This window comes from Ornithodoros turicata, chromosome 6, assembly GCF_037126465.1.
Source record: "Ornithodoros turicata isolate Travis chromosome 6, ASM3712646v1, whole genome shotgun sequence".
Taxonomy (NCBI): Eukaryota; Metazoa; Arthropoda; class Arachnida; order Ixodida; family Argasidae; genus Ornithodoros; species Ornithodoros turicata.
In genome coordinates this window covers 3,899,461-3,916,920 of record NC_088206.1, presented here as the reverse complement: position 1 = coordinate 3,916,920, position 17,460 = coordinate 3,899,461, and the positions used below count along the sequence as shown (strand labels likewise).

Sequence of the window (17,460 nt, the reverse complement as noted above, 5' to 3'; positions counted from 1 at the left end):
AGCAGGTACACTCTTAAAAATGAACTTCACCGCATACCACGCTCCTAGCCAACCAGCATCTCGAATGATATCGTTATTTGCCCTGATTTGTTGAGAACGGGAGGCGTACGCCTTTTTTGTGACAATTATGAACAGCATAAGTGTCACAAAAAAGGCGTACGCCTCCCGTTTTCAACAAATCAGGGCAGATAACGATATCATTCGAGATTATGGTTGGCTAGGAGCGTGCTATGCGGTGAAGTTCATTTTTAAGAGTGTAGGAAAGGAATATTACTGCTCTCTTAACAAGGACGGTTCGGACTTTGCTTTCAAAGTGGAGGAAATTTCTGTTTTTTTTATTCTGGTGTAGCGGAAATAAGAACCTCCGACTCTTGAAAAACAAAGAACTGTTTTGAGAGCTTGGCACGGATTTCTCGGGAGCCCGTGCAGCTAGCTCAAACACAGCTGTTTGAAGCCGTGCGTGTGCACGGGGATTATGGAGTGAAAGCTTCATACTGTAATAGAGAGGTCCTTGTTTGGCAACATCTTATTCCGTTTCCGGTTTTCAAAAGAACCTCCTCCGCAGTGAGACGGCAAACTCTCTCGATGCGGGACTGGCTTCCTGCTCTATCGGTTAGGGGATGGTGTCGAAATTCCATGCATCACGAGAGTTTCTAGTTAGGACGCTTACTTCACTTTCATATTCCCTTTTTTACTCATTAGCTTAGATGATGCCATATTAAATACGCTCGAGGCAAAGATCGCAGCTTTTCTCGATGTAGTACCCTGATTTGTGAAGAACTTATCACCGGGCGGCATTTAGCATATCTGCGCGAGCTTGAAAAAAAAAAAAGCGCTCTGGCAGAGTTAGTTGGCAGAGTAGCTGTGATTAGTATAGTGTGTGTTATCTGGCATTTGGCAGAGTAGCCGTGATTATATCGTGCAGTTTAACGCAAGATAACGCGTTATACTTCTCAGCTATATACGCGCGTATAAATACAGAGAGTGTTTTCATAAGAGGTTGTTAATTTATAATATTACAGGAAATTTATGGCAGACTTCCCAGATGGCTGTCGACACAGTTCACACCGCCTCACTGTGCTATACGACATTAGAAAAGGGTACACAGGTTTCGGTACAAGAACGAACCAATATTAGTAGTAGTATTATTTTTAACTCCAAGCCAACCCAATCCAAACGGAAGATTTCTTTACAAAAAAGGGAAACCATCGAAATGTCCATGAAAAAGGAGCAGGATCCATTATTCGAGAAACGTATACAGTCTATATAAACTATCTCGTATATACCATCTGGAGATTTTGCATTGGCCCTCACGTCGAAGGGTCATTCATGCCTCGGAGTATTATTCTATTAGGATTTAAGAAGAGCCAGACGAAAGGCAACAGATGGTCCTCTCGTAACCGCACGTGGGTGGATGTACACGCGGCGCGCCCCCAGACAGGTCCACCGAAGGTCCTTCCTTTATCTAAATGCAGAAGAAACCATATGGTTTCCATCGAGCTATACAAACGCGTCTGTACAAACTTTTGACGTCCAAGTTTCACGTCGACGATCGCAGCTTCCGACGAAGGATGATTCGCAGACACCGTTGCACACAAATGTTTTTATTTTTTCGCTCGAGTAAGTACGTTTGTGTCGAAACGAATCACCGTGTGCACTGCCGGGACATCGCGGATGCCTGTGGATTCCTTTTAAGGTATTACTGTGATCTATACTAGTAACGTTTGCGCTATAATTCGTGTAGCCCGATTACGATCATTACTATAAGGTGGACATATAATCGGTAAGAAAAATGTAGCGAGGTGAAGTGCAAGAAAAAGAAGATATCGTTGCTTCTAATAAAAAAAATATTTAAAAGAACTAATGGCAATTTTTATTTAAAAGAATGACAATTACGCTACAGTATTTCGAATACTGGACAATGGAAGGGTATTAGTGATCGTTAATTATAAGGCACTATAAAGTAGTCTATTTGTAGTAAACGGAGCACACAAAAACTCTTTCGAAAAAAAAAAAGAAGAGAAGCTTCCTAAAGGTTGCTGGGCCCATTAATTCGAATTAACTACGAGTTTCCCGTAGATGCTAACGGGTCTCGCGAAATAAAACTTAAAAAGATAATTTCAAATTATTAAATTATTAATCATTCACAGATATAAACACGTAACCAAGACTGGAAAAATGCCGCGGGTCAACGCGATACAGCTTCGTCGAGGACAGACACATACGGGTATCGTTCGTTATATGAACTATCACGACAGCTTCGCCGAAGACACGCCCACAAATCACGTTAATTAAGCGTGGAACGTAACATAGCATATACCACATAACGCCACAACTGTAAGAAACTCGGTCGGCATTTACTGACCACAGGAATGGACGTTTCGGAAAAAAAAAAAAAAAAATAAACGTACGAAAGGACCGCACTCACATTTTGGCGTATATCCTCTGGCCGTAACTTGCAGCACAGCGAACAGTATGACACTAATGATAACCTGCCAAACGAGGGACGACCTGCTGGTTGTCCCCATGGCTACCCTGCACACCTGACCTGTGCAGTCGCACAAGTCGTACTGAATGCCGTCGCGAAACTCGGAACGGGTCTACGGCTGCCCGCGCGGGCCGCCGTCACGTTTTCCCCGTATAGGGGCGCTAGGGACAGACCTGGCTCTCCCTACATAGTTGGCGGATGGAGGTACATGGGTACTTTGGGGTCCCGAAGCGCTTGGGTACTCTTGTGTATGAAGCTCCTAATACCAGTGATGGCCATTAACTACTTCTACAGTAGGTTAACTATCTACTAACTACTTCGCGATGGAGTAGTTTAACTAGTAGTTCAACTACTTTTCAGGGGAGGTAGTTAAAACTACTTCTTTAACTACTGCAATGTATTTTTACTACATCTATAACTACTTAACGTTGTCCATCAACACCAATCCCATTCTATAGTGTTCTTGGGCACCTAAATATGAATCACAAGCAGTGACAAAAGTGAAGATTTAGTACGCATGCACGGCACAATTGTTCTGCACCTCCGTTCTCGTCGAACAAGTAGCTCAAGGTAAAAGTCGGAAGCACAACCGTGCCGTAAAGCTTGCGGCAAAATCGGAAGTAGTTGGCGCCATCAGTAACCTAACTACTGTAGTTAACTACTCCAAATAGTAGTTTAACTAGTAGTTGCCACTACATTTCTGCAAGTAGTTGATAACTACTTTTTAACTACAATCAGGTACTGGCCATCACTACCTAATACTATGATAACTTTTTGTCTTCTTGTTCTTCAAGCGAAAGTTATACTGTCTCGAACTGAACTGCGGACGGGTACACACGTGAGTTCAACGACGTAGTAGTTCCGAAGTCCGGATCGTACTACGAACGAACCGCTTTTGGTGGAAGCAACGAGGGTGACTAATTCAAATGTAATACCACCAACTATATGGAGGTGTACCTCGAAATAAAGTGGTCGTAATCCCCGTTCCAAAATAAACTGTACCGTAAATAAATGTTATCTGACTATAAAACGCGCAGTCGCGCGCGGGAATCTGCCAACGGCGAACTTAGACTAACCTGGGCATGAATGCAAACACCGAACTTTGACTGATCTAATAATAAACTAACAAACACGCTGCTCCGTCGTGTCCGCCTTGCTAAGATCCATGACGAAAACCCGAGACTGGGAAAAAGACGAAAAACAGACGACACAAAACAAACACGACACAAACACGACACAACACGCCTTGCTAAGTCTAACGGCTGCTAAAATATGGTTTTCGTTCGCTAATACGACATGGACAGGTGTAGAAAACCCGCGAATTTGTGATTGGTTAAATATAGTATGATGTCGTGTTTTTATACACGGCGTGTCATCGTTCGAAGCAATCGAGAATTCTTCTTGATTTTCCTTGAATTTCCCTGAATTTCAAGATCGGGGATTTCGCAACCGGGAATATCGAGGTCCTCCCAAACTTATGTGCATGAAAGGTAAACATATGCATCCATTTTGCAGTATGAGATCCGCGAATTCAGGATTGTTTGAAGAACGGTGTGCAAAAATTGAAGCAGGTGCCCACTACACCCTGCACGGCGGGAGAGTGTGGATTATGTTCGGTGACAGGTGTCACTATAAGCGACTATGTCGATTGACTGACTGTCACGATAGACACTAGTGACAGCGTCTGACTGTCACTATATGCGGGCAGCGAGACACATGTGCTGACATCGACGTGTATTGTATCGCAAAATGTTATGGCTGTCTATTCAGTTATGTGCATACCGAAGAGCGGCGGTTTCATTGAAATGTTCCCGATAACGAAGCACAGCGACACGAATGACTGGACACGAAGCAGTATCCTTCAAAGTTCCCGCGCCGCGCGCCTGGTGGCGCGCGCATCTTTGTAAAATCGTCCACTGCTCCTACTTCAAAGCAAAACTCTCCCTGTACTCGTGAACTAACCATTCCCACCCCGTTGCTTGTTTTGTGCAATCGGTCCCGGTTATAACGACTCCGGTTATAACGAACAATGCTCGATATTCGTCAGAATTTACATTTCACAACGTGTGCATTCGTTGCACGTGTTACCAACATTATATGCACGGTACAAGCTACAGTTGAGGGGGGTCCAAAAGAGCGGACGATTCCCACACAAAGTACGAGACAGGGTAGAAGACGGTGACTTACGAGCAACTAAACACCAAAAACATCCAAACTGAAAGGTCAGTAACAAAAGAAAAAGACTAGAAGCACACCTGAAGGAGGTCGAAGATCACGGATCTCGGATCTCGGCCAGTATCTGTGAGGAAGATTGTACTTAGTGGTGGAAGAAGAAGAAGAAGAAGATAGCACGTGATTTGATTCCGAGGTTTCCGTCCGCTCTGTCGATCCATAAACGTAGTCTGCGAAAAAAAGAAATATTTTTGATTCGGCCGGTGTGCCTCGAAGATGCCTCCGAAAGTGGTTGTGGTAAGAGAGATATATTTACCTATGAGATTGTAATTTGCCTAACTCGATGACGTACGTTCCGTTAGCTGGAAGCAACCAATAACAAGGTGGACAAGGCTGGTCCGCATCAGAAGATAGCATCACCCTGGCAACGGACCATAGCGTCCTGCTTTTACAGCGGACACATTGCGCCCCTGCTACTCACACCCCTACTCTTGGCACGTTCGCAGGTACGTACAGCCCATTTCAGTTTCGTCATGTGTAGAGCCACTTCGAAATATTCCCACGTTAACCGTACCAGCAGGCCAGAGTAATCTAATGATCAGTAAACAGATCATTCAAAGCAAATGGACCAAGAACCGCAAACCTACCAACACCCGAGGAAAAGCTGTGAGTTAGCTCTACTGATAGCTCGGTTAGTACACATGATAACCAACCAATGCACACAGGAAACACGGTAACAATTACACATGAAAAAGTGCCAGCCAGAGCAATATAATGATAAGCAAGCAGATATTTGAAAGCAAACTGCCCAAGTACAGCACACTTACCAACACCCGGGGAAAGCTGTGAATTAACGCTACTGATAGCTCGATTAGTACACATGATACCAACCAATTCACACAAGAAACATGGTAAAAAATACACACGAAAAAAGTGCCAGCCAGCCAGAGCAATCTAATGATAAGTAAACAGATATCTGAAAGTAAATTGCCCAAGTACCGCACACATACCTACACGTGGGGAAAACTGTGAATTAACGCTACTGATAGCTCGATCAGTACTCATGATACCAACCAATGCACACAGGAAACACGGTAACAAATACACACGAAAAAAGTGCTAGCCAGCCAGAGCAATCTAATGATAAGTAAGCAGATATTTGAAAGTAAACTGCCCACGTGCAGCGCACTTACCAACACGCGGGGAAAAGTGTGAATTAAAGCTACTGATAGCTCGATTAGTACACATGATACCAACCAATGCACACAAGAAACACGGTAGCAAATACACCGAGAAAGTGCCAGCCGGCGAGAGCAATCTAATAATAAGTAAATAGATATTTGAAAGTAAACTTCCCAAGTACCGCACACTTACCAACACCCGAGGAAAAGCTGTGAATTAGTGCTACTAATAGCTCGATTAGTACACATGATACCAACCAATGCACACAGGAAACACGGTAACAAATACACACGAAAAAAGTGCCAGCCAGCCAGAGCAATCTAATGATAAGTAAGCAGATATTTGAAAGTAAACTGCCCACGTGCAGCGCACTTACCAACACGCGGGGAAAAGTGTGAATTAAAGCTACTGATAGCTCGATTAGTACACATGATACCAACCAATGCACACAGGAAACACGGTAGCAAATACACCGAGAAAGTGCCAGCCGGCGAGAGCAATCTAATAATAAGTAAATAGATATTTGAAAGTAAACTTCCCAAGTACCGCACACTTACCAACACCCGAGGAAAAGCTGTGAATTAGTGCTACTAATAGCTCGATTAGTACACATGATACCAACCAATGCACACAGGAAACACGGTAACAAATACACACGAAAAAAGTGCTAGCCAGCCAGAGCAATCTAATGATAAGTAAGCAGATATTTGAAAGTAAACTGCCCACGTGCAGCGCACTTACCAACACGCGGGGAAAAGTGTGAATTAAAGCTACTGATAGCTCGATTAGTACACATGATACCAACCAATGCACACAGGAAACACGGTAACAAATACACACGAAAAAAGTGCCAGCCAGCCAGAGCAATCTAATGATAAGTAAGCAGATATTTGAAAGTAAACTGCCCACGTACAGCGCACTTACCCACACGCGGGGAAAACTGTGAATTAACGCTACTGATAGCTCGATTAGTACACATGATACCAACCAATGCACACAGGAAACACGGTAACAAATACACACGAAAAAAGTGCCAGCCAGCCAGAGCAATCTAATGATAAGTAAGCAAATATTTGAAAGTAAACTGCCCACGTACAGCGCACTTACCCACACGCGGGGAAAACTGTGAATTAACGCTACTGATAGCTCGATTAGTACACATGATACCAACCAATGCACACAGGAAACACGGTAACAAATACACACGAAAAAAGTGCCAGCCAGCCAGAGCAATCTAATGATAAGTAAGCAGATATTTGAAAGTAAACTGCCCACGTGCAGCGCACTTACCAACACGCGGGGAAAAGTGTGAATTAAAGCTACTGATAGCTCGATTAGTACACATGATACCAACCAATGCACACAGGAAACACGGTAACAAATACACACGAAAAAAGTGCTAGCCAGCCAGAGCAATCTAATGATAAGTAAGCAAATATTTGAAAGTAAACTGCCCACGTACAGCGCACTTACCCACACGCGGGGAAAACTGTGAATTAACGCTACTGATAGCTCGATTAGTACACATGATACCAACCAATGCACACAGGAAACACGGTAACAAATACACACGAAAAAAGTGCCAGCCAGCCAGAGCAATCTAATGATAAGTAAGCAGATATTTGAAAGTAAACTGCCCACGTGCAGCGCACTTACCAACACGCGGGGAAAAGTGTGAATTAAAGCTACTGATAGCTCGATTAGTACACATGATACCAACCAATGCACACAGGAAACACGGTAACAAATACACACGAAAAAAGTGCTAGCCAGCCAGAGCAATCTAATGATAAGTAAGCAGATATTTGAAAGTAAACTGCCCACGTGCAGCGCACTTACCAACACGCGGGGAAAAGTGTGAATTAAAGCTACTGATAGCTCGATTAGTACACATGATACCAACCAATGCACACAGGAAACACGGTAACAAATACACACGAAAAAAGTGCCAGCCAGCCAGAGCAACCTAATGATAAGTAAGCAGATATTTGAAAGTAAACTGCCCACGTACAGCGCACTTACCCACACGCGGGGAAAACTGTGAATTAACGCTACTGATAGCTCGATTAGTACACATGATACCAACCAATGCACACAGGAAACACGGTAACAAATACACACGAAAAAAGTGCCAGCCAGCCAGAGCAATCTAATGATAAGTAAGCAAATATTTGAAAGTAAACTGCCCACGTACAGCGCACTTACCCACACGCGTGGAAAACTGTGAATTAACGCTACTGATAGCTCGATTAGTACACGTGATACCAACCAATGCACACAGGAAACACGGTAACAAATACACACGAAAAAAGTGCCAGCCAGCCAGAGCAATCTAATGATAAGTAAGCAAATATTTGAAAGTAAACTGCCCACGTACAGCGCACTTACCCACACACGGGGAAAACTGTGAATTAACGCTACTGATAGCTCGATTAGTACACATGATACCAACCAATGCACACAGGAAACACGGTAACAGATACACACGAAAAAAGTGCCAGCCAGCCAGAGCAATCTAATGATAAGTAAGCAAATATTTGAAAGTAAACTGCCCACGTACAGCGCACTTACCAACACGCGGAGAAAACTGTGAATTAACGCTACTGATAGCTCGATTAGTACACATGATACCAACCAATGCACACAGGAAACACGGTAACAAATACACACGAAAAAAGTGCCAGCCAGCCAGAGCAATCTAATGATAAGTAAGCAAATATTTGAATGTAAACTGCCCACGTACAGTGCACTTACCAACACGCGGGGAAAACTGTGAATTAACGCTACTGATAGCTCGATTAGTACACATGATACCAACCAATGCACACAGGAAACACGGTAACAAATACACACGAAAAAAGTGCCAGCCAGCCAGCCAGCCAGAGCAATCTAATGATAAGTAAGCAAATATTTGAAAGTAAACTGCCCACGTACAGCGCACTTACCCACACGCGTGGAAAACTGTGAATTAACGCTACTGATAGCTCGATTAGTACACATGATACCAACCAATGCACACAGGAAACACGGTAACAAATACACACGAAAAAAGTGCCAGCCAGCCAGAGCAGTCTAATGATAAGTAAGCAAATATTTGAAAGTAAACTGCCCACGTACAGCGCACTTACCCACACACGGGGAAAACTGTGAATTAACGCTACTGATAGCTCGATTAGTACACATGATACCAACCAATGCACACAGGAAACACGGTAACAGATACACACGAAAAAAGTGCCAGCCAGCCAGAGCAATCTAATGATAAGTAAGCAAATATTTGAAAGTAAACTGCCCACGTACAGCGCACTTACCAACACGCGGAGAAAACTGTGAATTAACGCTACTGATAGCTCGATTAGTACACATGATACCAACCAATGCACACAGGAAACACGGTAACAAATACACACGAAAAAAGTGCCAGCCAGCCAGAGCAATCTAATGATAAGTAAGCAAATATTTGAAAGTAAACTGCCCACGTACAGCGCACTTACCCACACGCGGGGAAAACTGTGAATTAACGCTACTGATAGCTCGATTAGTACACATGATACCAACCAATGCACACAAGAAACACGGTAACAAATACACATGAAAAAAGTGCCAGCCAGCCAGAGCAATCTAATGATAAGTAAGCAGATATTTGAAAGTAAACTGCCCACGTACAGCGCACTTACCCACACGCGGGGAAAACTGTGAATTAACGCTACTGATAGCTCGATTAGTACACATGATACCAACCAATGCACACAAGAAACACGGTAACAAATACACACGAAAAAAGTGCCAGCCAGCCAGAGCAATCTAATGATAAGTAAACAAATATTTGAAATTAAATTGCCCAAGTACCGCGCACTTACCAACACGCGGGGAAAGCTGCGAATTAACGCTACTGATAGCTCGATTAGTACACATGATACCAACCAATGCACACAAGAAACACGGTAACAAATACACACGAAAAAAGTGCCAGCCAGCCAGAGCAATCTAATGATAAGTAAACAAATATTTGAAATTAAATTGCCCAAGTACCGCGCACTTACCAACACGCGGGGAAAGCTGCGAATTGACGCTACTGATAGCTCGATTAGTACACATGATTACCAACCAATGCACACAAGAAACACGGTAACAAATACACACGAAAAAAGTGCCAGCCAGCCAGAGCAATCTAATGATAAGTAAACAGATATTTTAGAGTCAATTGACCAAGTACCGCATACCTACCAGCACCCAAGGGAAAGCTGCGAATTAACGCTACTTATAGCACTATTAGTTACACATGCGCTTGACACTGGAAGCACAGTAACAAATACACAACAAAAAGCATCAGCCAACCACAGCAATCTAATAAGTAAATAAATGCTAAGTAAGTAAATTGAGCAAGTGCCGCGCACCTACCAGCACCCGAGGAAAAGCTCCGAATTAACGCTACTGATAGCTCGATTAGTACACATGATAATGATAACCAACCAATACACACAGGAAGCACAGTAACAAATTCCTACGAAAAAAGTGCCAGCCAGCCAGAGCAATCTGATAATTAAACAGATAACTGAAAGTAAATGGACAAAGTACCTCACACTTACCAACACCCTTCGGAATGTTGCGCATTAACGCCGGATTCGTACGCAGAGAAAGCAGGTACTTGCTGAGTAGATGAAGCAAGTACCGCGCGCTTTCTAACATCCGGTAGACTTGCCGATGCGGCCCAAGACGGTTTTGCTGCGCACCTATTGCCTTATTTTATCATTTTAGTTAAATCACTCTTCTTTTTCTTCCATGCTGTAGCCCGTGAAATATTAGACAAAATCCATCGCAATATATGGAGTGCGTCTATGTCTCGCATATAGTTCGCACCGCTTATCGAAGTCTCAATGACAGCGACAAATCATGCGTGATCATTTACCTTGCGTGTATGCACTTATTATGTAACTAGTTCGTCAGTTAGGTGAGACTACTATCAAAATATCTTAAATAAGTCACTTAAATAGCAATTAAAAATGTGTGAAACTCAACTGTGACGATCATCAGCGGGTATCCGAAGAACGGGACGGTGTCGTCTGCATTTTACCGCTGTGTCTAGCCTGTCGTCTGCGAGAGGAATCCACTGCATTTCTGCAGGGTTAAACGTGAATTGATTTTATACGGATACCATAGTCCACTTTTGCTTACCCAAGAGTATAAATCTATTTATTTATTTAGAGTATTTTATATTGCTGCTTTCAAAAGCGACCTTACATAAAGTAAGAGTTCGCCACTGATAGCTATGGGCTGCGAGAACGTGAATTATAAGTTTGTAACACTATGACAGAAGAGTTCCAATATTGTGAACAATTTGCTGTTGTAAATCATTCTCAAATTACCCTCTAGGACTATTTGAGCCCTGCGCTTGAGGCAGCGTGGCCATCGTAGTTGTTATACCAAGCCCAAATCAATCAATCAATTTTGTCTTAAGTGATCACGTTTGCTTTCAGTCGATGGCTCGACGGTAACCAGCTCAAATTTCAACCGTAGATGAGTCGATTCAAATCTTTTACGTCTGCGCAGCTGTCTTAATCTACTATATAGTTTTCGATATGTTGCGCAGGGGACCCACCAGAGCAAGCACACTGACCGAACGAACATTTTGAAGCCCTTAGCAGTGGCGTTCTGGGTAATCACAGACAAATGTACAGAGGGGTTCCTTATGCAAGACAAAAAGTTTGCACCAAAGGGTATTTTTTGTACTAACTGTACGAACCTTGCTAGATGCAGAAAGCTATAGTACAACTAATATTGAAGCTAAAATGTCACTGTATGGTCAGCCGAGCAGCGATAATACAAAAGTACACGAAATAAGTGTTTTAAACAGCAATAAAACTACGTGAAACTCACCTCCCACGAAATTCGGACACACGGAGAGGATAACTTGTCGTCTGCGTCCAAGAACGAGCGCGTCGTCTGCGTTCTGTCGTCTGCGATGACATACGAAGCCGGGTCACCCCAGAAATTACTTACGGGTACTATAACCCCGTTCATGTCTACCTAAGAGCCTACATCTGCAGTTGGTTCTCCTTTATAATTATCTTCTCTGCTCCTAAAAGCAGTCTTGTGTGGAATTTGAAAAGTTAAGCACCGGCGGCGCCGGAGTCGTGGCTGTGCGAAACAAAAAAAAAACTACGATAGCATAGCCACAGTCATAGCCTTTACTTCTTTGCAGAGTCCATGGCTTGTGTATGTGTTTGCCGTGAGCCTCGCGTGGCTCATCCTCGAGACGATCCCCGTGCCCATGGCGTCACTGTTGCCCATTTTCACAGCGCCCACGTTGGACGAATACACGCCCGATGCCGCATTCTCATCCGCGGTGTGTATATTGCGTCTATTTGTACGTGACATCGGCTCGCTGGCTGCCGTCCTGTAAAGCACGCTTCGCTGCACAGGTCTGGTGCTTGGGGGGCAAAGCATGCTTTACAGGAGCACGGCTTACTTATCTAAGGCTGCATACGTCATCAATCCCCTCCCCGTCCTCTACAACCACCAAATGGTTGACGATAACCCTTGCATCTCTCTGATGCTGACTGAATAATGACTGACCCGCCCTCCCTGCCCCTAAACGGGAACATGTCTCAAGAGTCAATTTATTGATATTACAAAGTAATGTTTATAAAATCTCTTTTCAGGAGAGCTCCTTGTTAAATCTTCTCGCCTGTGGTATCCTTGTGTCCGCGGCAGAGGAAACCAATCTGTTTAGCAGAGCTGCCCTGTGTCTTCTTGCAACGGTATGTGCCAACCTGAAACAGAGACAGAGACGAACGTGAAAGAAAGGAAAAAGAGAAAACTGCTCGTCAATACCTATTTTATGGATTTAGTCGATCGAAACTATTCACGTACACCATGGTTTAGGTCTGCTCAGTTGGCGGACAGAAAAAGTGACCCCGTGTTGCTAATGTGGCGCGAAGTACGCAATGACGCGGAGTGCCTCGAAACTGTTTCTGAGTACAACGGCATAGGTTGGAACCAAAAGAGAGGACACCGTGTTCCCTGCCTTTTCTGGGACCCAAGATCAGATATTCACCAATTATATTTCACCGATTATGCCTTCAAACGTACGACATATCCACATATCACTTGCCGCGTTGCCTAAATTCACGGGAACCGATCGAGCCTTCTTTACGGCGTTGGCTGGCGAGATTGGTTGGTAATAGATTTTAAACTGATAGAGCGCGTCACGGACACAGCCGGAGAAACTCGCTATCACATAACGGCACCGGTATCTGTGCAGTTCGGCTACCGAACCCGAGCCCTGCTGGGTGCCTTCTCGCTGTGCGCCCTGTGTGTCAGTCAGTTGGCCACAAAGGGCCCAGCGACCCTTCTGCTGTGTGCCCTCGTGGATGCCACCATCTTTGAGGTGCAATCTGACGTCATCGCCAGCACATTCCCTCACGTCGTTGAACGGGAGCGTCCCAAACAGGCAAGGACCAACGAGTCTCTACTAGCAGAATTCTATAACCATTACTGGGTATAATAAGAGCCCGCGCGTCTTTAAATGTGTGCAACTTTTTAAATGTTGTAGGTTATCTCTCTAGTTTTTTTAGACCGTTCATTTTTGCGTCGAGTTTCAATTTTAGCTTTTGATAAGTTTGTTCGTTGCTCACCTTTGCTTGACCACTAAAGCGCCATAAAAAAAAAAAAAAAGAAAACGCATCAGAATTCTACCGAAAGCAAAAACCAGGTGATCATATCGGCACTCTGTAACGGCGGGACAACGTCGGTGATGCGGGTTGGAGTACGGCCTTCTTCGTCAATAGACCTGTTTAGAAAAGCAAGCGCCACCTGTGGCACGCAAGAGCTCATGGGAACTTAGAGCGTCTTACGAGACTGTCAGAGGCGCCGTGCGCAGCAGCAGCCGGGGTAAACCGTAACCGAAGCAGACGACAGAGCAGTGTCCCTCAAAGTTCCCATGCTGCTTTGCGCCGCGCGCATCTTTGTAAAACTAAAATCGTCTATTGCCTCCTACTGCGCTCGTGAACTAATCATTCCCACCCCGTTGTTTTTTTTTTTGCAATCGGGCCGGGTTATAACGACCCCGCTTATAACGAACAATGCTCGATATTCGTCAGAATTTACATTTCACAACGTCTGCATTCGTTGCACGTGTTACCAACATTATATGTACGCTACAGTTTAAGGGTGCCAAAAGAGCGGACGATTCCCACATAAAAGGTACGGGCCAGCGTAGAAGACTGTGACTTACTAGCAAAACAAAACCTGAGACGAAACCTCATTATGCAGTTAGCAGTTGCTTTTTGTGATACTTAATAAAGCTTTTATGAAAATAGAAAAATCCAAAATCAGTCCACGAAGGAGGTAGTCAAAATAACGGTCAGGGCACACTCTGCACGAACGGTCTTCAATAAAGCTAGATGCTTCTAACCATTTGGTAACTGTCAGAAAAACATCGTACATTCAAAAATAATACATATATATTTGCGCCGCACACAGGAGCGTGCACGGAGAAAAGAAAAAAATGGTGGGGTGGTGTTAAAATTCACAGGTGATAACGACAGTCGGCGTGGGAGAAGAACAAGGTGCAACAGCCATCTCGGTGCTTCAAATGACACCCTACACCTGGACACCCGAGTCGGAATCCTCGCGTAACGTACTGACACCTTCGGGGCAAACCACAGGTCAATATAGATTAGACAGGATTTGTAACGATGACACCCATGCGAATTATTGGCCGCAGACAGCAGTTATTCCAGGCTGGACAAGATCAAGATTGAAGTGGAAGGCGTCGTACGGGGCAACGCCAATCGTAAGCACAGCCTCATCACACGAGACCCCTTCATGACGACATGGACGTTGCCGATCGTTATATCCGGGCGTAACCTCCTTTTCCAGGAAGATCCATACTAAAAGCTGAAGACACCCAGCAGGTCGCCGCAAGAAGAGCGCAGTAAGCATACGGAAAAGGCAGCAGCTTTAAAGCTTTTAGCGAGCATCGCGAAATATCTGTAACGACGGCAGTAGGTCACAGGAAAACACCTCTCAGGAAAACAAACAGGAAACAGGAAAACACCAGGAAAACACACCTCTCCCTGTTTGTAAACAAATGACGTCATAGTGTTCGACAGCGCCGCCAATTTGGTAGAGTTGAACTACGCTCGAAGCTAGGGGGCAAACAAGGTCGCGCCCCAAAAGCCACGGTCTTGAGGGGATTACGATGGTCCCTGAAAAGGACGCGACCTTCGGTCATCCTTTTCTTTCAATAGGAGGCGGCGAACAAGTGCCCATTCGTGGAATAACCCAGCCCTCCCCTTCCGATTTGTTTCGGTTTCAGTCTGTCTACCGACGTCATGATGACGCTTCTCGGGTAGAGGTCTATTGCAAGGACCCGCCCAGGCCTTGCAACGAATGACTTCCCATTCAATGGAATTTATTGACACTATTTTAGCACGAACTTGACATACTGCACGGCGCAACACTACTGGGGCATCCATTCCACACTAAACGAACCACCAGTAGTTCCACACTTGAATGTTCACGGGATTCTGTGACATAGCACCAGGACAGTTTTTGCACTGCATGTATGTAAAGGCACGTACAACTGCAGGCAGTTCCAAGCCATCCGGAAAGGTCTGCTACTAGGCATCGCCTACTGCTGCATACTCGGAGGCCTCGGAAACGCTACGGGGGACGTCGCAATTCTTCCACTGCAGGCGTGTTTCCGAAAGTAGGTACTTCTTGCCAGTCTTGGCTAATGAGTTCTACACAAGTAACTGCGCTTCAATGCCATAAGTCGGAGTGTTACAAGAGTCGAGTACATGGTTGCCCACTGGATGATTAGAACATAGCAAAGGTTGCCAGAACGGCTATTCCATCCAAACAACCTCCTTCTTGAAGGTACCAATCCCACTTCTGACACCATGTTTCATATGTCGCGCTTTAATGCCATAAGTCGAAGAGTTACAAGAGTCGAGTACATGGTTGCCCACAAGATGATTAGAACATAGCAAAGGTTGCCAGCACGGCTATTCTATCCAAACAAGCAGCATAGATGTTGTTTTTGCAGTTGAGTTCTACGGGCAGGCGGACATCCTCTGGAAAAGAGTATGTAACCACAAGATGACTAATTACCTGAAATTCATTATTTTTTTAATTAGGGAATTCCGGGCAAAAGCGAGATAGCAGATTGAGAGACTGTCCTCGTTGAACACCATTCCACGTTTAAAAAATCCTGAAACACGCACGTGCGCTAAAATATCCATCCTCGAATTTTGGTACGCAAATGAGCCGAAACCAAAAAAGCGCGCCTCAGGAGCAGCGCATGACCCTCGCCGACGAAGGCTTATCTGGGCCGGATAAGCGGCTTATCTGGCCAGCTGAGAGGCACCCACTCCAATTATCTCCATCGCTCCAACTTACGTGGCCCTCTGACGTGAAATGAGCGCTGTACTCCCCGCGCTCCCGGTCGCCGCGGTTTCGGCTCATTTGCATATCGAAATTCGGGGATGTATATTTTAACGCACGTGTCCATACATCGTGTCCTTTAGATGCGATATCTTCACGGCTGCTTGAATGAAAGCAGTTCGTAAGAACAGCGAGGCGGAACGTAATTGGAGCCAGGGATTTCCGTACAGCCTCCTCTGTTTTCTTTTTTTTTTTTTTGCCCCACCCCATGCCCCTTGCATCCCAGATTTAGCCCCAAGCGATCACCATTTGTCTGGGGCCCTTGAAGAGCACCCTGGAGGAAAGATGTTCCACACAGATGGAGCCCTCCAGAGAGATGTCCTGTAGTGGATATGACAGCAGCGCACTTTTTTCTACGCCAACGACATCAACTGTGTCTAGACGCGTTGTAGCGGTGAATACCTAAAAAAACTGACGTAGTAGTGACGTAGCAGTGACGTGGATGCTTCCCGGATTTTCCACTGTATTTAAAGAAAAAGTATCTGTCAACCTTGAACTACCCTTGTACAAATATCCCCCTCCCGCCCCTTGGAAGCTCGGTATGAGGCAGTGGTCGATTTCTGGAGAAATTATACTGATTGGAGCATAACGTGGACTGTACTCAGTGTTGAATACTTTTGTACTACTGTACTAGTGTACCATGTACTCATCACTGTTAGTGAAATGTTGTAATGCGTAACAAACACGTCCCACTGTTCTTTATAAAGAAAGTACGGCGAAGAGAGCGTCGGCATACTGGGCTGGACGATGGTCGGACTCCCTGCGGCGGTACTCGCCGTTGTTCTCATCACAGTCGCCATATTCTACAGATATCTTTACCTGCAGTGAGTAATTTATTCGTCTCTACCACACAACGAAACATGGCCATCAAGTGGAAAATGGAATATGCCAGTACGCAAGTTGTCCCAACGGAGCGCTCCACGCGAACAATATCGGCTGAATGTTTTTGGATGTAGTACTTTTCCTTGTTGGTTGTAGTACTTTTCGAGTCTAATTAACTAGCCACCATCGTTGCTTCCATTTCTGCCATTTTGGTTGTGCCACGGCTTTATACGGTACAATTGGATCACTCCTCTTGCAGCGATTTCCAGGAAGAGAAACATATTCACCATATTATCAAAGAAAACATACGAAGGAAGAGAAACATCATCGGGGAAAGGCGGTAA

General features: G+C 44.7%; 3 protein-coding genes across 3 annotated transcripts in view; 1 reads left to right on the top strand and 2 right to left on the bottom strand.

Annotated features, from left to right (window-relative positions):
• LOC135398866 (laminin subunit alpha lam-3-like) overlaps positions 1 to 2,575 on the bottom strand; it is a 76,296-nt gene extending 73,721 nt beyond the window's left edge. The window contains exon 1 of the mRNA XM_064630397.1: positions 2,429 to 2,575. Coding sequence (XP_064486467.1) covers positions 2,429 to 2,528 — 100 coding nt within the window. The 5' untranslated portion in view covers positions 2,529 to 2,575. The remainder of the gene's footprint in view (positions 1 to 2,428) is intronic.
• A 2,270-nt stretch (positions 2,576 to 4,845) lies between these two features.
• The window catches only part of LOC135398860 (uncharacterized transporter B0285.6-like), a 16,554-nt gene continuing 3,939 nt past the window's right edge, over positions 4,846 to 17,460 (top strand). Inside the window, exons 1-11 of the mRNA XM_064630385.1 lie at positions 4,846 to 4,957; positions 5,023 to 5,166; positions 12,045 to 12,188; positions 12,505 to 12,603; positions 13,107 to 13,295; positions 14,379 to 14,511; positions 14,571 to 14,639; positions 14,726 to 14,780; positions 15,438 to 15,557; positions 17,002 to 17,118; positions 17,376 to 17,456. Coding sequence (XP_064486455.1) covers positions 4,937 to 4,957; positions 5,023 to 5,166; positions 12,045 to 12,188; positions 12,505 to 12,603; positions 13,107 to 13,295; positions 14,379 to 14,511; positions 14,571 to 14,639; positions 14,726 to 14,780; positions 15,438 to 15,557; positions 17,002 to 17,118; positions 17,376 to 17,456 — 1,172 coding nt within the window. The 5' untranslated portion in view covers positions 4,846 to 4,936. The remainder of the gene's footprint in view (positions 4,958 to 5,022; positions 5,167 to 12,044; positions 12,189 to 12,504; positions 12,604 to 13,106; positions 13,296 to 14,378; positions 14,512 to 14,570; positions 14,640 to 14,725; positions 14,781 to 15,437; positions 15,558 to 17,001; positions 17,119 to 17,375; positions 17,457 to 17,460) is intronic.
• LOC135398859 (transport and Golgi organization protein 6 homolog) overlaps positions 12,447 to 17,460 on the bottom strand; it is a 21,686-nt gene continuing 16,672 nt past the window's right edge. The window contains exon 18 of the mRNA XM_064630384.1: positions 12,447 to 12,615. The gene's annotated coding sequence lies outside the window, so the exon portion shown is untranslated. The remainder of the gene's footprint in view (positions 12,616 to 17,460) is intronic.